This window comes from Oratosquilla oratoria, chromosome 28 (genome assembly GCF_046742065.1).
Source record: "Oratosquilla oratoria isolate Oo_2021 chromosome 28, ASM4674206v1, whole genome shotgun sequence".
Taxonomy (NCBI): domain Eukaryota; kingdom Metazoa; phylum Arthropoda; class Malacostraca; order Stomatopoda; family Squillidae; genus Oratosquilla; species Oratosquilla oratoria.
In genome coordinates, this window is record NC_134804.1 from 46,495,072 (window position 1) to 46,519,889 (window position 24,818).

Genomic DNA, 24,818 nt, shown 5'->3' on the forward strand with positions numbered 1-24,818 from the left:
TCCTGTCGGAAATAACCAGCGGCGTTTTCATCATCGTCGTGAACAATGTTTCACAGAAAAGGGGGAGTCGTAGAGGTGGTAAAGGCGCGATTTAGAAAGGAGTTAAAAGTGAACATCATTTATATATTTACTTATTAGTTTTATTTATTATTATCATTACTATTATTATTATTATCATTATTATTATTAAGTCTTCGTTCATAAAAGAACGCTGATTCTGGTGCATAGGAATATCATTAAAGTTTCTATAATTAATGAATCACAATGGCATACCGACAAAAGACATTTCGGTCCATTACAATTTTGGGTAAAAAAGAATATTACTTTGATGTTTATCTAGGTGAATTTTAAAACTTCAAGCCGTGTTACACTCAACTTCTTCGACTGGAAGCTTATCACATAGTTTGACGACGTGGTGGGTAATGTTCTATCTACTTCCAAGTTACGTCCTACGAGCTTGAGGTCATTGTTTTTCATCCTGATATTTAGTGTGCAAATATTTTCAATTTTGTTATCAATTTCCTTTTATTTGTTTTCTTTTTTCATTAAACGATTTCCGTGTTTTGTTCTTTATATTAGATGAGAGTTTGGCGCAATGTCGCTGCACTCGTTTCATCTTTACCGAGATATCTTTCAGTACTTGACGATAGCTGGACATTTGAAGTCAAAAGATCACGCCATCAATCCCAGTATCCCGTTTACTTTCTCCGAGGCAGAAATACCTTTATTTCAATGTACTCGTTGACCGCTGGCAGACAAAAGTAGGTCAATGCCTTATGCGGGGATGTCAAAGTTTCCTTCCAACAGCGTTCGATCTCCAATCTAACTCAGATGCATGTTCTCGAATGCGTATTCTCAAACGCATATTCTCGAATGCATATTACCAATTTTCACAATCATCCGTTACCCCGTATGGAATATTGACTGCTTAAGTTATTTGTAGTCAGTTATTTAATGACATCACTACGGACGCAGCATCATTGATGTTTGGACATTCCTCTAAAAAAAAATCATTGTTGACTAATGGTTTTCACTACGATACCTCCTTTCTATTGTCCTTCTAAAATTTCCTTTGCCGCCTCTGACTACACCGCGCGCTATTGTCCCCAAGGACAGTGGCCCTGATTATTGCCAACAAAGTACAATTTCTTGACTTAACCTAACTTCACTCAACCCAACCTTAATTAACAATTAAATCTAATATAATCTAAATAAATTTAACATAAGCTTAAATCAACTCAAACCTAATCTCTCCTTGCACACGGTAAATTGTCGACATTGTGAACAAAACTCACAGGTCGATCATAAGCGGCACAGATCAGATTGTTCGATAAAAACTGAAAACGGTTCTAACGAAAGAAACATTGTACAACCAATAAAGCTTCGTCCTTCACTGATGTTTATGCTGCCAATATTCACACCTTCTCTTCCCAGACTCTCATTAGAGTACCACTTTCTTCGATAATTAGATCTATTCAACTAATCTAGCTTTACCTTATGGGCCTTTGCCAACACCAAGACATTGCAAAATTCCCATTGGCGCATATTAAAATTATAATAATAATAATGATCATGATGATGATCATAATCATTATGACGAGGACGATGATAATAATAATGGTAATATAAACACATAGTAATAATTAATAATGATAATGATTATTTGGGTTGTCACAAAATCCCCCCTACCGGGAGTCTAGGACGGTGCCCCTTACAGAGGACTTTGAAACGTGGAATTTAATGAACCATCCCCTTCATTCGCCTTCGCCGGTGACATGGTTCGATCCGCCATCCCCTCGACCTTCGCCACAAGTATCGACGCCCTAACCCGCTCGACCAGCGAGCTTCCAAATAATGATAATATTTATCTATAAACCATTCTTTCCCTTTACAAGGGGGGGGGTTAGCCATTTCACTTCCATCTACCATCCTTTCCTCCCTCTCATCTCATAGATGATGAGTCATCCCTGGATCTTTCCCAGCACCCTGGGTCAGAGGCAATGCAGCAAGACACAGCACACCCACAGCAATGTCGCTTCACATAATCGGCGACCCCTATCTCCGTCTCCTCATGCAGAAAAAGAGAAAAAGGGGAGAAATCCCTTCAGGCTGCGTCAAAATATAATTCACACATAAACACTCCCTACTCCCTTCCTTGCTCAACAGACATTCCCCTCTTGCTCAACACACCCTTTCACCCCATCCATCTCATCCTTGGTCGTGCCCTCATATTCACCCCACCCACCTCTGCCATCCACTTTTTTTTTTTTTTTTTTTTAACTAATCTTCCTTCACTCATTCTTTCCATGTGTCCAAACCATCTCAATACTTTTCCATCAACCTTATCTGCCGTCTCCTTTTCAATCCCAGCTCTCCTCCTCACCTCCACATTTCTCAATCTATCCAACCTAGTAACCCCTACCATACTTCTCAGACATTTAATTTCAAACACATTTAAACTTTTCCTCTCTGCCTCATTTAAATTACAGTGCCGTTGACACAATCACCCCTTCATATAATCTCCTCTTTGCATCCATTCCTAGAGACCTATTTCTCATGACACTTTTTAATCCCCCCAAAGGCATTTACTTGCTTCCTTCAGTCTACATTCTACTTCCACCTCCACTCCTCCCTTTCTTGCCACATGTGACCCCAAATACCTAAAGCTATCTACTTCCTCCAGCCTCTCTCCTTTAAGACCTTACTTTTACCCACATTTACCTTCAACTTTCTCCCATCGCATTCCTTCCCAAACTCCATTACCAACTTCCTCTGACCCTGTCAAAAGCATAGTATTGTCAGCAAACAACTGGCTCATCTCCCACTGTTCTCTATTTTCTTTACCCATCTCCAGTACCCTGTCTATTACCCTCGCATTTACTTCCCACACCACCCCATCCATGTATATAATGAACAGCCATGGTGACATGACATTTATGATGCAGCCCCACCTTTACCTCAAACCACTCACTCGCTCCATTTCCAGTTCCTAGTCTCTACTAATTTTGTGAAAACTATTGACTGCCCTTAACAGCTCTCCCCCAGTCACATATATCTGCAAAACCTCCCAGTGCCTTTCTGTCTACTCTGTCATAAGTCTTTTCCAAATCCATAAAGGCCCAAAAAACATCCTTACCTTTTCCTAGAGCTTTCTCACATATCTGCCTTACCTCAAAAATCTGATCCACTCAGACCCTACATTTCCTAAACCCACTGTTCCACACCAATTGCTCCCTCTATTCCTCTCAATTAAAAATTCCCTTAAGCTTTCTCAACTACACTCAACAATGATCCCTCTGAAACTACCACACTCATATTTGTCCCCTCCTCCCTTGTAAAGCAGAACTATGCGGGCACTCCAGTCCTATGGCACTCTTATTCTCCTTGAGACACATTAAACCTCATTAGCCAGCCCACTATATCCATACTTCATTTTAGACACTGCATAACACCCATCTAACCCAGGTGCCTTACCTGCTCTCATCATTTTCAAAACTACTTGCTCCTTATCTTTTCTTATTTCTCCTCCATTTTCCTCTCCCATCACCATAATTTTCTTAGCATCTCCCACTGCAACCACCAATCACTCCCTCTCGTCCACATTTAACAGCTACCTAAAATACTTTGCCCAAATGAAAGTTTCGTTGCTTCTATAGCCTGATCAGTAATGTGACTTTGGAACTGATGATGGGTAACTGCATGAGGCAGTCCAGTGAAAGGGGCCTCATGAAGAATAATCTTCCTGCTGCCTCTTTTCAAACCTGCTTCACTTCTGTTTGGAAGTGGAGCTCCATGGGAATGACACTTGGTCTTCCAACTGGACCCAAGATATCTACAAACTTCATCTGTATTTCCTTCATTTTTAAACACAAGGAGAGCTGATAACCAGCAACTGCTCCCCTCCTGCTACACCCAACTGGTGACAGAAAGTCCCACACTAATACAACAAAGGCAACATTTTAATGTTTCTTCTCAGAGAAATCTATGGTAAGATCCAAGTCTTGTTGCCAGTGGCTTAAGGGGTTGCAGATAGTCATCAACTCAAGGCAATAATTGAATTACTGTGACCTTGCACACACATCCACAAACCATCTCCTTGCTAAAAGGAGTGGGTGAAAGCTTGCATTATACTATTCAGGACCACCGAGTTTGAAGTTAAAGATGCTATTGTTACACGACAGTTCAGAATTATTCAAATGTTGTTTCTACTTGTTTGGCTTGAGGTGCTAAGATAAGAGGGAGGGTGGAGGGGTGTGGAGTGTATTCAGGGATGGAATGGGTGGGAGTGATTTTATGAGTGATTTTATACCTTTTCCTTTTTGGCTACCTCACTTGTAAGGGGGAAGGAGCCTTGGTATATGTACATATGTATGTTTGGCTTGAGGAATTAGTGGAGACAGTTAAGAAATATAACCTCTTATGTGATGAAACATACATTTATTAATTTCATTTATGTGGCAAAGGGTGAGGTGTTGGCAGTTTGAACTCTGCCACCAATGAGTTGGTCCAAGGGCATTTTCCATCAAATTCCAAGCTACAAAGTCCTCTGTATGGGGCACTGTCCTAGACTCTAGATGGGGGAGTTCACAATGTACTGAATCATTCTTCTTTCCTCCAGCAGATGTGGTTGGTTGTGAATAGGTCTTTCCATTTGGGGATGAATCCACGATATTCCCATTGTAGAACTGGGTGCATTCCTGTTCAGGATATGGAGGGCAGAAAGTGCAATCACAGAACTAAGTACAACATGCCATCCTGAGGTGGTTTTATCATGTTATGGGAATGGATATTAGGTATCCCTTAACGATTCATGAATTGGTAGTATTGGGAGTGAAAGAGGGGTAGATCATGGAAAAGGTAGGTGGATAGAATAAATGAAACCCTCAGACATTGTGATCAGGATATTAAGGAAATGAATATGTGTGTAGATGGCTAAGTGGTCTTTGTCTTTAGATTTCTTGGGTGTTGTGACCAGCATCTTTACAAGTTTAGCATTACTAAAGGTCTAGACAACAATATGTTACTGCCAGTGAAGTGGAGACATTGAAAAGGATGGATGCTGTCTTGTCAGCTTCTTCATTGCTAGGGATGTCTACATAAGAAGGCATCCATTAGGACACAGATTTGAAGCAGGTGAAAATTTGGATGATCCATAAATTTTGTGGGCCAGTGGGTGGTGGGTCTTGAGGGTGGATATTGTTTGTGAGGCACTTTGTGAATCAATGATTACACAGGATTCAGGGAGACAAGTTGTGGATTATAAGGTAGAGAGGATGGCAGAGTTCAGCAGTGATGACTGAGACAATGACTGGGGAGAGATCCAGATCTCGTTTCAGCTGAGAGTAATGCTGCATAACCAGTTCCATGGTGCAAGTGGGTGCCACTGGCATTTATATCTGATGAATGAGTAGATAGACAAGAGAGATTCTTATCAGATGATTTATTTGATCTTCTATTAAGGTAGTTAATCCATGGGTGCATTACAGGAAGTAGCCAAGGAGCTTGGTTAAACATTGTTGTGGGAAGGATCTTGCTGGCAATTTCCATTGTAAATAACACGTCTGCCATTCTTTTACAATATGGATGAGCATTCTAGATATTTCTTGAATTCTTGGTTGAATAACAGGTTTCAGTGGTGTCGGAGATTGGGTTGGTAGGGGTGCTCTTGATGCAGTGGATATTGGGAGGAGGGGGGAAGGCCCACTCTCCATGGACAAGCTTTTATAGTGGAACATTGCAGAAGGCACTTGTACCGAGGCATTGGCCACGAAACCATAATGGATTCTAGCATTATGAGCCACATGAGTGTAGGAGAGCAATAGGCTTGACAAACATATTCTAATTTGCTCTGTACAAGAGGATACAAATTCCAAAGTGACTGTCAATTCATTTCCAATCTTGTGTGGGATAGTAGTTTCAGAAGACCACAAACTCAGTGGAAAGATGTTTCTAGTTGTTTGAGGTCAGGAGTCCAGGCAAGCTTCTTGTCAAAAATTAGGCAGAGTAATCAGGTCTGTTCTACCACGAGCGAGTTAGGGCGTCGTTACTTGTGGCGAAGGTCGAGGGGATGGCGGTTCGAGTCCTGCCACCAGCGAAGTTGAACCAAGGGCATGGTTCATTAAATTCCACGCTACAAAGTCCTCTGTGAGGGGCACCGTCCTAGCCTCCCGATAAGGGGTGTGTGTGTGTATGTGTGACGTTAAACCATATCACATATCACATTACATTAACCACTTCGGTACAATGACGCCTACGTTGGCGTCACAAGGTGTAAGTGGGTGCATGAGGATCCTGGTGTCAGCATCTTGATTATATGTATTTTTTTTGTAGTTGTACATGAGTTACCCCAGTTCCGTGAACTGGTTTGATCACGTTTTCTGTGTTTATCATTACTCAGAGTAGAAGAGAGCAAGTAATATAACAGTGAATTTATATTTTATAATGCAAGTAGTGTGATGCATCGTTCGTATGACAGCCGATGCTGTGCACGAGAATTTGACTCATACTGAAGTGGTTAATGACACAGTAGCAGCAGCATCTACAGAAGCACATAGTGACTGATATTGAAGTGAAGAAACAAAATCTACTTCACACACAAAACCTATTTATAAAGCACCCTTTTCATCTTAGCCCTAGTGCAAGGTCATTTCCATACCTCTTAGATCAAAGGCAATACACAAATATTTTGACACAGAAAGGCCTTTATAATTACATGCTTTATTAAGCAAGGACTTAAATACAAAAGTGACAAACACAAGCCCCCCCTAAAAAGAATACATATAATAAATAAATAAAATAAAAAACAACATACGTTTTCTAACAATATAAATAACCACTTTCAATGAAAATCAATTCCAATATCAACCATGATACAACTTTCAGCAAACAACTTTATGGTAATTAAGCATGAAAATTATAGGGAGTAGAAAGCTTCCTCAAAATGCAAACCATGATTTGATATCCTACTGTCCATATTATAAAACTATGGAGCAATAATGTTAGGAAAGTGTGCTCAAGTATTTCTGAAAAGTTGCAAGATATGGATCAGTAAATATCAATTAAAACATATAAACTACACATGTCACCAAGGGGAAAAACCCAACCCACCTTACACTTTCCAATTAATTCAACCACAATTAAATACCACAAAAAAGAAAATTGGGAAGAGCATATGGTATATGAAGACAATGAAGTGATGAAATAGACAAAGGGAAGAGTAAATTCATACCAGCAAACCTTTATAACTACTTCTCAATAAGAAATCCTGCATACTTATATGCTCACAAAACACTGGCAATTTTCTTCGTTACTACTATAAAGGGGCTTGCTATGTTAAAGAGTATCAGCAGCTGTATAGGCGATGATATCGACAACAATAATGTAATGGCCTACATTATCCTCTCACCAGTTTTTAATCGTTTTTAGAGAATCCACCTGACTTCCGACAGGGCAGCATCTGTCTTCAACACATTTAAAGTAAAAGAAGGATCTACTAATTTTCTTCTGATGTTCCTGATGGGGGCACAAAGTAAACAGCTGCCACCAAAAGGTAGTTTAATGTTTACTTCTTCTTTCTTCCTGGTGGTTGTAGAGCAGTACCCTTCTCCTTGCCTCGAAGCCTCAATCCTGAAATTAAAATGGTAAGAAATGAGTACATACAATAAACTTGTACAGGTAAACGTTGACTTACGATGGCATTAGGTTTCGATAGAGCCATCGTAAGACGATTTCATCATAAGTCGATCCCCAATTTGTGTATCACTCTTCCGTGGTCACTGTACCTAGCCTACCTGTATATTAACCACCAGAGATACTGAATATAGCCTATTAAACATGTACAGCAGTTTAATTATTTTTATCCTTTTTACCATATTCAAACACTATAATATGTATTTTCAGTACGGAACTTAAATCTCGCGGGCAGCAGCCAATGCCAGCTGTACGATGTGTCGTAATAATACTCGCATCATAAGATATAGTCACAGCTTATATCGATCGTTCTCTCACCCGCGAATTTTGAAAACCACAGAGAATGGGATTCAGGGCACATTTGAGAGAATGTAAAAACACAGGGGCGACTACAATAAATATAATCGACGCCAATATGGCAGCGTCGCGAATCCACTTGCTCCTCATGACGCCTACGTGTGCGGCACCGTATGGAAGGGGTTAAATATATCATATCGTCGTCGTCGTCATCGTAAAGTCGAAAAATCGTAAGTCGCGGCCATCGTAAGTCGACGTTTACCTGTACATATTTTAGGGCATGTGTGATGACCAAAGGCTTTTCTTGAACTTTGTGGTCTATATTTTGCTCCCATATGAAGTTTGTCAACTCAGGGTGAACAAGTCTACACATTACATCTACCCACCCACGCATCCTTTATTTTCTGCGGACATCACAGAAAAGGCAGGTCAGCCACCTCCACATGACCCACAACTCTACTTCTCGTGGTGTAAGACATAAGATAACCTACACAAAAAAAATTCGTATGAAAAAGAAACAGTGGACGAGAGACATAGCAGTGGTGAGGAACAGTGTGTAAAAGTAGTAAAGTTCCCCATTGCTCACACATGCAGAACCGCTTACTGCCCACTACCTTTTGGGAGATAGGGTTGATGAAAGAATATTAGGATGGTTTGGACACATGGAAAGAATGAGTGAAGAAAGACTAGTAAAAGAGGTATGGAAGGCAGATGTGGAGGGAGTGAACATGAGGGGACGTCCTAGGATGAGGTGGATGGATGGGGTGAAGGGGGCTTTGGGGAAGAGGGGAATGTCTGTTGAGGAAGGATGGGAGAGGACGGAAGACAGAGGTGAGTGGAGAATGGTTGTATATGGATGATGTTGTGATTGCATGAGGAGGAATGGGCAGGGGGGTGGGGTAGTATGTGTGAGTAAATTTTGAAGCAGCCCGAAGGGATTTCTCCCCATCCTCTCCTTATATGCAAGGGGGGACGGAGAGGGGGGGTCGCCGATTGGATGAGGCGGCCTTGCTGTGGATGTGCTGTGTCTTGCGACACTGCTTCTGACCCAGGGCGGTGGGCAGGGTGCAGGGATGACCCGTCATCCAGGAGGTGCTTAGATGAGAGGGAGGGTGGGAGGGGTGTGGAGTGTATGTAGGGATGAAATGGGTGGGAGTGTTTTTATGCCTTTCCCTTTTTGGCTACCTCCCTTGTAAGGGGGAAAAAGCCTTGGTATATGTATGTATGTACCTCAAAATGACAAAATGTACAACTTCGCTACACCACCACGCCTGAACTAAGGCAAATAATTAACTAATATTTGGTCTTCCTATACTTTTTGATGAAATTTTTCATTTTATAACAGTAAAACTTTCTTTTGAGACCTTTTTTCTAACACTGAACAATTACAAACTACAGGTATGACCAATGAAACCCTATTGAGTTAAGGACATCAGTCTGCTCCGGACACTTTTTTTTTTTTCTTTTCGAGCTAGGAAGCTGATTTATATATATATATATATATATATACTAAAAGTCATGCTCATCACTAGTTATTCTGACTAAATTTCATTGAAAGTTGTCAATAGATACTGAATTTACAAAATAAGAATCTTATAATATCATGCAAAAATATTAAAATTGCTATTGCCCCCAAATATTTTGACTTATGTTTTGGCATTTTTTCTAAGAAAGTAATGGATATGGATATGGTAAAAGTGGCGTTGGGAAAGAGGGGAATGTCTGTTGAGGAAGAAAGGGAGAAGACAGAAGATAGGGGTGAGTGGAGAATGGTTGTATATGGATGATACTGTGATGCATGGAAGGGAGTGGGTGGGGGATAGGGTGTGTATGTGAATAGGTACGAATAATATTTTGATGCAGCCCAAAGGGATTTCTCCCCGTCTTCTCTTTTTCTGCATGAGAGGACAGAGAGGGGGATGAGATGTTCAGTATCGTCACTCCCATTGTTACATCTAAGCCAGTTTGATTTTATGACCAGATACCAGTCCCAAAGGACTCCACTTTCTTGTGAAGGTGGAACATTAGTGTCCACTTATGATGGTGCATCATAAAAAATTATGATGTAATTTTTAATTTTTTCTAGTCTTCTTCAGCTCTTCACTAGCAAAGAAGCTACAGATTCCATCTCCAGGAGGGTTGAGGTATATCAGGAATGGTTGCAAGGAGGATGATGTATGAGAGACACTGAGGGAAAAGGGTAGAAGCACGGCACAAAGTGTGGGAGGCTCATCAAAGAGTGGATGTGAAGTGGGGTGTTTGAGAATTTTGGAAAAAGAAAAAATATATATATATAAATATATATATATATATATAAATATATATATATATATATATATATAATAAAAAAAATAAAAATATAAAAAATAATAATAATAATAAATGAATAAAAAAATGAATAATAAAAAAAAAAAATTATAAAAATAGAAAATAAAAATAAATAAAAAATAAAATACATACATATACCATTTGGGGGGGGGTTAAGCCAAAAAGAAAAAGGCATAGAAATCACTCCCACCCATTTCATTTCCCATATATTCCACTCCCCTCCACCCTCCTCCCTCCCTCCTATCTTGGCACCTCCTGGATGACGGGTCATCCCTGCATCCTGTCCACTGCCCTGGGTCAGAAGCAGTGTCGCAAGACACAGCACATCCACAGCAAGGCCGCTTCATAAATTCGGCGACCCCCCCCTCTCCGTCCCCTCATGCAGAAAAGGAGAAGACGGGGAGAAATCCTTCGGACTGCGTCAAATTTTTTTTTTCATACATACTTCCTCACCCCCCATCCCCCACCCACTCCCCCTCATGCATCACAGCCTCATGTATACACAACCCTTCTCCATTCACCCCTATCTTCTGTCCTCTCCCATCATTCCTCCACAGACATTCCTCTCTTTTCTAAAGCCCCTTTCACCCCATCCATCCATCTCATCCTAGGACACCCCCTCATGTTCACTCCTTCCACCTTTGCCTTCCAATAAATAAATAAATAAATAAATAAAGAGATGTTAAGAATAAAAGTGAAAGGCATGCAAGGAGGGTCAGGTAGAGAGAAGGGAAGGGAGAAAATAAACCTGTAGAAGATAAGGCTGTGACTGGTTGATGCAAGAAGTATTTCACGCTGTTGAATGTTGAGAATAAGGAGGATTTTGACTGCAGTGATGGGAGACTATAACAGATTAGCTGTGATGGGAAAGAAGCATGACATGAACATGGCAAAAAAGGAGGTACAAGTAGCATTACAAGAAATGAAAGCTTGACAGGTACCAAGATTGGGTGATGTCATGTGATGTTTGAAAGTGGTGAGTGGTGATAGTGAGATTGTTCAAGGTGTGTCTTATGGAAAGAAGTATCCTCGTGTTCTGGAGGAATGCATGTGTGAGTGTTGTAGACTATGGGGAAATCAATCACAAATCTTCAACCATTGACACCTTTATTACCCTCACATCAAACTAAACATTTAAAATGCTAACATGAAACTTGTATATATCCTTTACCCTTTTAAAGGGGTGGCTGAGTTGAAGCATAAATCCACTGTACACCCATCCCACTTGTCTAAAAAATCCCAATTGATGTCACTCCAATTCTCTTTTGGGATGAAATGCCACACTTTTCTCATCGCAATTGCTCAGATCAAAGACAATACAGCACGACACAGCACCCCTGGTCTCTGCCTCACATCTTCATTTCTCACTTTATCCATCCCCTCCGTCATAATTCTTAAACACTTCATCTCAAACATGTTTCAGATTTTCCTTTCTGCACTTAACTCAAGTTTCATATCTTGTACTTCATTTCATAAAGCAATGTGGGCACAACCACTTCGTCAAAAAGTTATGAAAATAATATTTTCTATACTGATACAACCATAGTAATAAAGATCATTATTCACAAAAGCCTTACGATTTGATCAATACCTTTACAATGACTGAAATAACGACATTGATGACAGTAAAAATTTCCACTCACTTACCGATGGCTCTTTCAATCTTGCCTAAAACATTCTGGTTAGGGACAGCCTTGCCTTGCTCATATTCTTGAATCACCTGGGGCTTCTCATTAATACGCTGAAAGACGAACACAATTTAAAATCTTCCATTACCATTTTCCCATTAAGAAACCTATAACTAAATTATATCTAATAATTCCTTACTTTTTTATTACATACATGCATATACCAGAGGCTTCTTTCCCCCTTACAAGGGAGGTAGCCAAAAAACAAAGGCATAGAAACCACTCCCACCCATTCCATCCCTATCACACTCCACTTCCTTCCACCCTATTCCCTCCCTCTTATCTTGGCACCTCCTGGATGACGGGCCATCCCTGCAACCTGCCTCTGCCCTGGTACATAAAATAAATTTCTTATTGTTCTTTTTAATATATAATTCTTCATTAAACATTTACATCAATTTCCTGCAGTAACTTTGAAGAAGTTGCACCATGTATCACTGTTGCCGTAGACTCTATAAACAAGGCTTCTGACATGATCCCCAAATACAATCTATCCAAAAAGATCTTCGAGACAATCATAACAGGTGGTGAAGCAACATTTTGTAGTAAGACAGTGCACAATAACCCAAAATAACCAAACCTCAGGTATATAAAGGCTGTACAATGGATTCCCTGAAGGGTGTAATACTTTCACCATTATTATTCAATCTCTTCATGATTGATCTTGCAGCTCTAGAACCAGAACTAAACACCAATGTTCCCCCTTATACATACATATACCAAGGCTTTTTCCCCCTTTCAAGGGAGGTAGCCAAAAAGGGAAAGGCATAAAAACATACATACACCAAGGGCTTTTTACCCCTTACAAAGGAGGTAGCCAAATTCAAAGGCATAAGTCCACTCCCACCCATTTCATCCCCACATACTCCACTCCTATTCACGACCCCTCCCTCTCTCTTTTCTTGACTCTTCCTGGACCCTGCATCTTGCCCACTGCCCTGTGTCATTTATATATATATATATATATATATATATATATATATAAAAGGCATAAAATCATTTCCACCCATTCCATCCCTGAATACACTCCACACCCCTCCACCCTCCCTCTTATCTGAGCACCTACTGGATGACGGGTCATCCCTGCACCTTGTCCACTGCCCTGGGTCACAAGCAGTGTCGCAAGACAAAGCACATCCACAGCAAGGCTGCTTCATTAAATCGGCGACCCCCCTCTCCATCCCCCCATTGCATAAAAGGAGAAGATGGGGAGAAATCCCTTCGGGCTACATCAAATTTTGCTCACACATACTACCTCACCCCCCATCCCCCCGCCCATTCCACCTCATGCAATCACAACATTATCCATATACAACCATTCTCCATTCACCCCTGTCTTCTGTCCTCTCCCGTCCTTCCTCAACAGACATTCCCCTCTTCCCAAAAGCCCCCTTCACCCCATCCATCCTCCTCATCATAGGACGTCCCCTCATGTTCACTCCCTTCACATCTGCCTTCCATACCTCTTTTACTAGTCTTTCTTCACTCATTCTTTCCATGTGTCCAAACCATCCTAATATTCTTTCATCAACCCTATCTCCCAGCTCCTTTTCCACCCCTGTTCTCCTCCTCACCTCCTCATTTCTCACTCTATCTAGCCTAGTAACCCCCATCATACTTCTCAGACACCTCATCTCAAACACATTCAAACTCCTTCTCTATTCTTCTCTTCTGTTCCATGTTTCTGCCCCATACAGTGCTGTTGGCACAATCACTCCTTCATATATTCTCCTCTTAGCATCCATTCCCAAATGTCTATTCCTCATTACACTCTTTCATCCACCAAGGCATTGACTCACTTCTCTCAATCTACATTCTACCTCCACCTTCACTCCACCTTTTCCTGCCACATTTGCACCCAAGTATCTAAAACTATCCACTTCCTCCAGTCGCTCTCCCTTAATGCTCACTTCCAGTCTACTGCCACTTTCACCCCTTGTACATCTCATCACCTTACTTTTACCCACATTTATCTTTAGCTTTCTTCTATCACATAACCTCCCAAACTATGCCACCAACTTCCTCAATCCCTCCTCCAATCCTGCCACAAGCGCAGTGTCGCCCGCAAACAACAGCTGGCTCACCTCCCACTTTTCTCCATTTTCTTTAACCATCTCCAATCCCTTGCCCACTACCCTTGCATTTACCTCTTGCACCACCCCATCCATGTATAAGTTGAACAGCCAGGGCGACATAACGCATCCTTGACAAAGTCCCACCTTTATTTCGAACCACTCACTATCTCCATTTCCAATCCTGACACAAGCTCTACTACTCTCATAAAAACTCTTGACAGTTCTATGCCACAACAGCTGGCTCACCTCCCACTTTTCTCCATTTTCTTTAACCATTTCCAATCCCTTGCCCACTACCATAAAAACTCTTGACAGTTCTCAGAAAGCTGTATATATATATATATATATATATATATATATATATATATATATATATATATATATATATATATATATATATATATATATATATATATATATATATATATATATATGAGGTGGATGGATGGGGTGAAGGAGGCCTTGGGGAAGACTGTTGAGGAAGGACGGGAGAGGACAGAAGACAGGGGTGAATGGAGAATGGTTGTATATGGATGATGTTGTGATGCATGAGGTGGAATGAGCGGGGGGATGGGGGGTGAGGTAGTATGTGAGAGCAATTTTTGACACAGCCCAAAGGGATTTCTCCCCGTCTTCTCCTTTATGCATGGGGGGATGGAGAGTGGGGGTAGCTGATTTAATGAAGCAGCCTTGCTGTGGATGTGCTGTGTCTTGCGACACTGCTTGTGACCCAGGGCAGTGGACAAGGTGCAGGGATGACCCGTCATCCAGGAGGTGCTAAGATGAGAGGGAGGGTGGAGGGGTGTGGAGTGTATTCAGGGATGGAATGGGTGGGAATGATTTTATGCCTTTTCCTTTTTGGCTACCTCCCTTGTAAGGGGGAAAAAGCCTTGGTATATGTATGTGTGTGTGTGTGTGTGTATATGTATATATATATATATATATATGTATATCTCACAGGTGATAAATGTAGTAACATTTGTAAATAACAAGTAACAACACAGTCAGACAAAAGAAAGACAGCATCCTCCTTCCACTCTGTAATACTGAAGAGGATTGTAGTTAGCAATCAAAATATATAGTTTTGCTTACAATTCTTTCTTTCGCGTCCAACTGTGGTGTTAGTTTATATATATATATATATATATATATATATATATATATATATATATATATATACATGCTAATAAGAACACGAGTACGTGTGTTCACTTATACAAAGTAGACCACTTGGAAAAAAGAAACTAACAAAGCAGAGCGCTTTCGTATATTACATCTTGTTGCACTGAAGATGTAATATACGAAAGCGCTCTGCTTCGTTAGTTTCTTTTTTCCAAGTGGTCTACTTTGCATATATATATATATATATATATATATACAACCACTCCTCGTTTAACGACGACAATTGGGACCAGCGCGCCGTCGTTAACCGTATTGGTCGTTAAGCGAAAATGTATACATATACATACATGTACTGTATGTACAATGTCCAGCAATACATGTATCTTTATTTTTGCGTATTTTCCCTCTTTTAAACAGTACATTAAAGCTTTATTTACTGTTTATTTACAGTGGTTAGGTTCCTGAAATTACCGTATATGACCAAATCTGCGTATGCTGACATTCCATATTGAATACCGGGGTGTTTCTTTAGTTTCGCCCATGGGCGCAATATAGCAATAGGAAATTAATTATTAATTTTGTAAATTAAAATGTATCAACGTAATATGCAATTTTGTGGGCGGAAATGAAAGTAAAAAATACCATGCTACAAGAAAATATGCTAATGAACGAAGTCGGTATCATAGGATCGGGACGCCATCTTGTCGTCTGCCAACGTCTCTCACGACAACGACAACGAGGACGAGCCGGATGACATTTAATTTGCAGGTAATGATTTATCAAACACAGGTTAGGTTAGTTTAGTGTAGGTTAGACGAATTTATCACCCTTTCATTTCTTCGATATCAGCATCTATCATAACAAACATGGTGTACCATTCCTCCGACTTGACTTTGTTACTTACGAAATTTGTTTTAGCACCTTTTTTTTTATTTCCGCTCACAAAATTGCATATTACGTTGATACATTATAATTTACAAACTTAATAATCAATTTTCTATTGCTTTATTGCGCCCTTGGTCGAAACTAAAAATTTACCACTACCGGTATACAGTATATTGTACCCCAGGTAGTTTTTCTAGCTTGCAGGATGGTAATGTAGACCTAAGCTTCAGAACACTACCTCACAGCTAATATCCACCGTACAAGTTCATTTATAACATCATACAAATTTGCCTCAGCTAACTTAATTATCGTACACGACGTCGTAACTTTGGGAGATTTACATTAAACGAATATTGGTCTGTCTTAAAGCCCGTCGTTACTCCGAGTTGTTGTTAACCGAGTAGGTCGTTAAACGAGGAGTGGGTGTATATATATATATATATATATATATATATATATATATATATATATATATGTGTGTGTATATATATATATATATATATATATATATATGTATATATATATATATATATGTATATATATATATATATATATATAAATATATATATGAGAGTAATTCGCTAATAGCAGCGACATCAAACCGATAAAAAATTTTTGTGACAGTTGCATGCAGGATTCGAACCCGCTGTACTCGGCCATCCGTAATATATGTACTCGGCCATACGTAATATATATGTATATTTTTGTCTACTCATTCATCCCACAATCACTCACAGTTGCCAGGTCCTTCTGAGTCCAACCCTTGGCCTGGCGCCCCTGCTGAATGAGTTTTCCGACGTCTTGTGTTATCTTTTCGTGTTTAAGTTCTTCAGTTTCTCTATCTAATTTAGCTGTATTCAAGGTTGTCTGATGTTGCTTGTTGGAGGCTGCTCCATCTAGAAATAAAAACAAAAGTGTTAGTATAACAGATGAAAATTAGGTGTACACGGAGATGAAATACAAGTGACCACACATTTCTCTTCTGGGATATTTATAAATCACTCTTCCAATTCTACCTTTTCTAAAACAAATGTGTAAAAAAAAATATACACATAAAAGTATGCATACATACACATTATATACCTGTGATTGCATGCAGTGTTGCAGAATGCTCCATTACTTTATTTGGAGAATTTGTGATAAAAAGTTTTGGTCATGACCAAGAATTGCCTTGACAATGATTACATGTTAAATAAACCCCATAAATACACTTTAATCACTGCAAAAACCAGCAAAATAAATTCTCTTTTTAATGCCAATCTTTTGGCAAATAAAGCAATGTTTACATTTCATTCCTCTACAGGTTAAAAGTTACATTGTCTTCTACACTCATTACTAATTAGCCCCAATTCCTTGTCTTCACCTCACCTCCAATTATGGCCAAATTCCTAATTATCAAAGAATTCTTCCATGGCTGAAGAACTTGATTTTACACACAATTTTTTTTCCATATATAACTTTATAACACAACAAAGTAATGTCGTAGCACATATGTAAAATGATACTAATGGCCCACTTTTGGAGAAGAATATACAAAAGTAAAAAGATCTGTATATTTCGATCACTAACTGTGATCCTCTTCAGCATCTGCTGAAGAGGATCACAGTGATCGAAATATACAGATCTTTTTACTTTCGCCTATTCTTCTCCAAAAGTGGGTCATTAGTATTATAACTGTATTAGGAACAATCACAACCCATTCACTAAACACCAACTGTTGGCTGCCAGATCAATTGTGGAAGTCAAGAACAACAGCAAAAGGAATACCCAAGATACGTCTACTCTCTTCATTAAGCATGGGGGAGTTTCCCTTGGTTGTGTAAAAATCATAAAAATCTTCAGATATAGCCACATTGGCAGAAGTCCCAAAAGGAAGCAAGAGGGTAAACAGAAATATATCTAACCAGTTCCGTGCTCATGTGAGTGTGTAACGTACATGTGAGAGGGGTGTTTCCTCATCAGTTTAACATACAATTGTCTGGTGGCAGCTACAATGAATGCACAAGACATGAAGAGAACAAAATGGTTTGAATGTGATGGTTCTAAATCTTTCCCTGCAAAGGTGGGTAGGTACTTGTAGGTCTGTATAACTTTTCTTTCCACCTGTACAACTTTTTTTTTCAGTCATCTTGTTAATATTTCCATTTCTCTATGGTCATGGATGAAGTTCATAAAAATTTGCCACCTGCCTTTGTCAACAAATGCCAGGTCTAAAGCCATACACAGAATAATTCCTGGTCATTGATTGGTAACTTGTTCATACATTACCTACTAGGCAATCAGCTTGTAAAAATATTTTTGCTCCACAGCATGATTTATATATACAAAACTGTCTACAGATTTGTTTTCTTCCCTGTCCTTATGTCCATATCCAGCCATTTATTGAAAATCCAATACTGGTAAAACCTCACCTTTCTGGGATCTTTTATAGTTTGAGACAAATCTGGGTCATTAGTTTGCACGAGTACCACTTCACCATCTGTGGCACCACAGTTTACGATGGTTCACGCTGCTATAGCAGTACAGATTATGCAAATGGTTTGTCTTTTAGCAGCCTTGCACTGCTGGAGGTAACAATCTAATCTACAAGAGTGGACAAACCTCGATGGATTTCCCAATCAAACGACAAATGACGAAACTGTATAACACACAGAAACAACAGAGAAGAGGGCTGGCAAACAGTCTCAAGACCAGGCCAAGACCTCTCTCTATTGGCTTTGACTATCTTTCCTCCACTTTTCTTGAATTTATGACAAGCTCCTCTCCACTTTTTCAAACCAGGTGCTGTTGACGACTAATACAACACGGTGTCCAACATTTTCTGGAACAAACTATGGGAGGGCCTATGGACTGCTGCTAATTACTGTATCTTCCGGCTTAAAATGCGCATCGGGTTATAATGCGCACCCATGCACTTCGTTATCTCAGTACACAGATAGCGCGCACCGACATATAACGCACATGCCCGATCGCATTTGTCTATAACGCAGTTTTACCTCGGTATTTATATCATGTGAACGAGGTTACATGGAGAAGTATTTTTCATTGGCTAGAGCCACCGCTGAGAAATCTGTTGATTTGTCACTAAATTAAGTGTCAGTTTAGGCATCAATCAGGACACAACTAAGAAAAAGTCGGAACTACATGTACTGGTATATGACTCATGTTGTGCGTTGGTCCCTTATTACTTTGTAGCTTAAATAGTTTGGAAATATGATCTAAAAAAGTTTATTGAAAGTAAGATATACAGAAAAATTTTGGGATTTTTACAGAAAATGTTCATTTTATATCTTGGGGAAATAATTCGTCTTTACCATTTTTTTAAATTTAATACTCAAACAAACTACAGACTGTTTCGTTTTAGCTTTGAACCTGCAATGACAGTGCTGAAATAGGACAGTCTCTCATCGAGGTGATGTTTAGTTAATATAACTCCCGAAAGAGGGTGTTGTAGTCAGGTGTTTGACATGATTTTATGAACGGCCGCAACGGAATTTGTACCATACCTAAAGTGAAGCAACAAAGCCAACATAAAAATTCAAACTAGGATGCTGTGAACATGGGGAAATATCATGAATATTGATCATGTTTCATGGTGTTTAGGCCTATTTAAACATGAAAAATAAGATTCGATAGATACCTACCTATACCAAATATTTATATACGGTAGCCCATGCTGGCGTATTCTTTCATGTCACCATGGCTGTTCTTCTTGTTCTCACGGAACGTCAGGGAGAAGTGTGCCTCCCGATTTTGTGACGGCCAACATCGTCACGTTGTTGTGAAAAAAAATTACAGACACAGCCGCAGAATTTTTATCGTAGGCCGTAGATAATGCGCACCACCGGATAACGCGCACCCCCCATTTCTAGGCCCTTCCAACGGAAAAAAGTCGCGCACTATACGCCGGAAAATACGGTATTATGGGGCTTATGAGCTTCCAGTCAATGAAATTTGAGGCAACTACCATGCTACAAAGTCCACTGTACGGGGCACCATCCTAGCCTCCTAATAGAGAGGAATTTTGCAATATTAAACTGAATCATATCACATCACTAAAGCCTTGTTAAAGCCTTTTAACAAGGGGTGGCAAATTCTAAATTTGTACACACATCAGGGTAATGGAGAAAATTTGTAAATAAGTAAATATATCAATAAATAAATTTATTATATATCAACCACACCATTCATCAATATACCTCAGGGATAAAGGGTTGCCCCTGACCCATCACACTGTTTCAGTTAAAATCAGCGTAAGGATGTAGAGCTTTTCCGCAGCAATTTACCTCCAAACACTTCATTTCTTGTATTCTTTCTTCCCTGCTCAACAAATATTACATGTTCATCCATAACTCCTTCTACAGTATCTATTCATCTTATTCTAGATCTTACTATTGAGCTCACTCTATTTACTTTAGCTTGCCACATCTCCTTCCCTAGTCATACCTCCTATTGCACAAATATTGATTGGAAATTAATTGGAAATCAGCTGATGATGCCAGGAAAATTCAGTTGCACTTAGTGTATTATATGTTTTAAAAACAGTTTACATTATTTTTGTGACATGTTGAAGCTAACTTTATAAAAAAAAATTATACTGTACACTTACTTGGCCCGTGTGATCCTAGAAAGTCCCAGGATCTAGCCGAGACGTCAGTAGAGGTTGGAGATAAAAGATGGTGATGAGTCTTCCTTGTCTGGAATGAGCAGAGTTCCCACAGACTCAGTTACGGAATCCAGGTACATGAGGAACACTGCAACACAATAACACTGCTCTGCTGTTTCAACGTAACAGTTTGACTGACGAGCGAGACATCCACATTGAAGAGGCACATGTTATCTTGACTACTACTGCTTCCACAATAATCTCAACTTTCTTGAAGATGTATTCTTTAAAATTTCCTTCAGCTTCTTGTCTGGTCTCAATTATGGCAAGCAGGTCCTGAATCTTGAACATAACAAGTCTAACAGCTTGCAAAGGTACTGATTCTAGTATTTCAGCATACTTTACTTATTTTTGGACATCAAGTATGTTGGGATTTCTGATGGGCAAGGCAGCTGATATGTAGATGATGTTGCTGTTTCAGGCTACCACTGATGTGAAGGTGTTTCAGTACCATGGTTAACAAAATGACCAGCAACAGAATGTTATTTCACAGGTATATTTGCTGTTTCATCAGCTAAAAGTGACAATCCAACACTATTAACTGCAGAAACAATGTCTTCAAATATATCCTTGCAAATGCCGAGGAGTTCATTCTGTGTTCTCCTGTGTAATACTTCATATACCCTCCTGCATCTTCTCACTGATGCTGAAGCATTTATCACCAGCCTTCACATGAAACATCCATAGGTTCTGGACAATGCTTGTGTACATTTCCTTTCCACTTAATACAATGTATGTTGCACAGAACAAAATGGTGGACATGATGAAAGCCAACTTGGAGGAGTTTTCTGTTACTGTCCTTTCATTTTTGACTGCTGAATCAAGCAGATAAATGACTGAATTTTTTGGTGCGTGGTAAGACAACCAAGAAGTTACTTGCACATTTGAGTGAATGCTTATGCCACACATTTTTCATGTTTAACTACACTGCATTAGAAGTCTGGTACTTCATAAAAGCAATTATAAATGCTCCCTGTACCCCTATTATATAATCAGGGTGCAGGATCTGAGAACTGGCAAGCTACAGTACACACAAATCAAAACAAACATGATGGAAATTGGAAACTAGTGACCCCAGAAGAATTTCCAAGTCAAAACCTACTCACCATTCCTCCCATATTTGCACCCCTTCATTCACAAGTTGTTAAGATAACAGAGACAATGAATGGGCTTTGATGGGTGTATTTACCAAGTAATATTATACGGGAAGGGAGCTATGCTTGTGGTGACCTGTCTTTGTATCTCTCAGCATCAAGTTTTTTCTTAAAATCTTGATACGTGAGGTGTGTATGTCACTGACTCACCCATCCCCCTTACATGGGAGAGAAGGTCCCTTAGTGTGTATCATGGTCGTGATATGTATGTGTCTGGCAACAACTCCTATTTCCAATCTTTACTAATATAAGCATTCTTGAAAAAATGCTTAAGTTCTGCAGTAGCTCATTTTTTGTAGATGAAGACACTGAATACATCTCTTTCCTTAGCTTAAACAATGCTATTGTATCAGGCAATCAATTGTTATTCATTATTAAATATTTTCTACCTAGATGTTAGAAAAATTTGGGTTCACTTCAACCTATACAGGTAGTCGTCGACTTACGACCGAGTTTGGTTCCGACAGACAGGTCGTAAGTTGATCTGGACGCAAGTCGGTCTTTATATATATATACAGTATATATTACCCTTTAAATATTTTTGTTACTGTATATATATATTGTATATTATATTTAGCATACTGAAATAATCTTAGCATCTTTGAACTATGTTGTATAGTATTTCTTAACCTTTTTATAATTTTATCTGATTTTCTTTGGGAAACGTAGCCTAGGCATAAGCATACTGAATAAAATCCTATCATCTTTAACCTATGATATCTAATACTGTACGAGTATTTTCTAACCTTTTTATTATTTTACCATCAGACTTTCTTTAAGAAACATATGCATACTGAATAAAATCTTATTCTCTTTGAGCTACATTGTTTAATATTCATTAACTTTTTTATAATTTTCGTTAGGAAACGTAGCCTAGGCCTATGCATACTGAATAAAGTCCTGTTATCTTTGACCTACAAATACTTTTTTGTTGGTTACAATAAAATCATTGCAAGGGAAAATTCGGACATTTTTTTTTAATTTCAAAACACATTCTTTTCGTTTACGTACTGTACCGAAAATATTGTTATCGACAACAGACTAGGCATAAACAAAGTTTACTGTTACATTTTATTAATTGCAAAACATAAAAATACAAAATGTTGTACCGAACATATTGTTATCGACAACAGACTAGGCATAAAAAAGTTTTACTGTTACATTTTATTAATTGCAAAACATATAAAAATACAAAATGCAAGGCAAAATTAGGATTTTTTTTATTTCAAAACACATTCTTTCTGTTTACGTACTGTACCGAACATACTGTTATCGACAAACTAGCCTAGGCATAAAAAAAATATAGTTACATTTTATTAATTGCAAAACATATAGAAATACAAAAATACAAAATGCAATGCAAAATTAGGAAAGATTTTACTTCAAACAAAAAATTGAAAGAATATTTAGCTGGCTGGGATGCTGACGCTGTCGGCAGCCTGCCAAAACTATCGTACTAGCGTCTCGCGGCGTGCGGAGTAATTGTTCTGCGCTGCCAGACATAACATTGCAATTCTATTACTCTATTAAATGTTAAATATTATTGCACTATCTCGTGGTCGTAAAGTCGATCAGTCGTAAGTTGCATAGGTCATAAGTCGACAACTACCTGTACTGATTAGATGGTCGCAATCGTAAACAAATTGGGAATAGGGTGCATTTTAAGGGCAGACATAATGGAAATTGACAAAACAGTACACCAAATGGTGGTTTTCCTCATGATGAAATGGGACTTTTGAGTAGGAAGGGGGAGTAGACCAACCGGGTATAAACCAATTCTTCAACACACTGAAAACATAGGACAACTCAACAAAAGACAACATGGGATTTTGAGGGAGTTGACCAACCGGGTATAAACCAATTCTTCAACACACTGAAAACATAGGACAACTCAACAACAGACAACATGGGATGACTTGACAATGCTGGCTTGACCCTGCAGACAATTCTTCAAAAAATAATCCATAGATAACTCATCAATGGACAATTCAACGAAAGTAGACATATGCACGATTCAGGCAGCGGAAATGAGACCATTGAGGGCCATAGTTGGAAAGACAAGGAAAGATAAACTAAAAAATGAAGATATAAAGAAAAGCATAGGCGTCTGTTCCATGCTATGCAAAACAGATGCTGCCCAGTTAAGATGGTTAGGACATTTAGAAAGAATGGATGAAGAAAGAATTGCAAGGGGATGCTGGGAGTGGATGCCAGATGGAAGAAGGCCAAGAGGAAGACTGAGAAAGAGATGGAAAAGAAAATGTTGAAGAAGCCCTCAGCAGACATGACTTGCCCAACATTGAAACTCTGAGGGAGGAAGGAAGGGGCCTTCCATGATAGAGCCAGATGGAGGAACATGCTGGGACCACTGACAGGCATAACGTCTACTACTGGGAGCTGAAGTAAGACTGAGAATCCGTTATCCAAAAGAATTGGAACTGGAGGTGTTTCTGATTTCACACTTTTTCAGATTTCTGAATATTTGTACAATTTCACATATAAAATGGGGCAGCTAAATGGTATGTGTTCACTCTGATGCTGACAAATTTACACCATCAGCAGATGATCATTACCTTGTTTGTTCTATGCAACGTTTTCATACTAGGTATGGTGAAAACACCAGAAAACTTAACATACTAGTGGTACTTAGTGAATATAAAAAGTTTCATCTTTACATGCGAAAACAAAAAAATATATAAATATATGGCCACAAAAGTTCTTCTAAACATCTAAAGAATTTTTGTACTCTGCTCTCACTTATGTCATCAACCAATCCATTGTTACAGATCTCTCGGCTCCATGGTAAACACCAAAAACCACCGGCTTGGCCCACAAGTAATTCAAAGAGAAGATATTGTATCATCATCTGAGTAAGACTAGAGTAGGGCTGTGTTGGATGAGATGTGAAATGTGT

At 39.1% G+C, this 24,818-nt stretch overlaps 1 protein-coding gene across 1 annotated transcript in view; it reads right to left on the reverse strand.

The window, feature by feature from the left end:
* Positions 1-6,701: 6,701 nt before the first annotated feature.
* Positions 6,702-24,818, reverse strand: part of mbf1 (multiprotein bridging factor 1) — a 28,254-nt gene continuing 10,137 nt past the window's right edge. The window contains exons 3-5 of the mRNA XM_076211415.1: positions 16,820-16,980; positions 11,962-12,055; positions 6,702-7,626 (exon numbers count right to left, since the gene is read on the reverse strand). Coding sequence (XP_076067530.1) covers positions 7,562-7,626; positions 11,962-12,055; positions 16,820-16,980 — 320 coding nt within the window. The 3' untranslated portion in view covers positions 6,702-7,561. The remainder of the gene's footprint in view (positions 7,627-11,961; positions 12,056-16,819; positions 16,981-24,818) is intronic.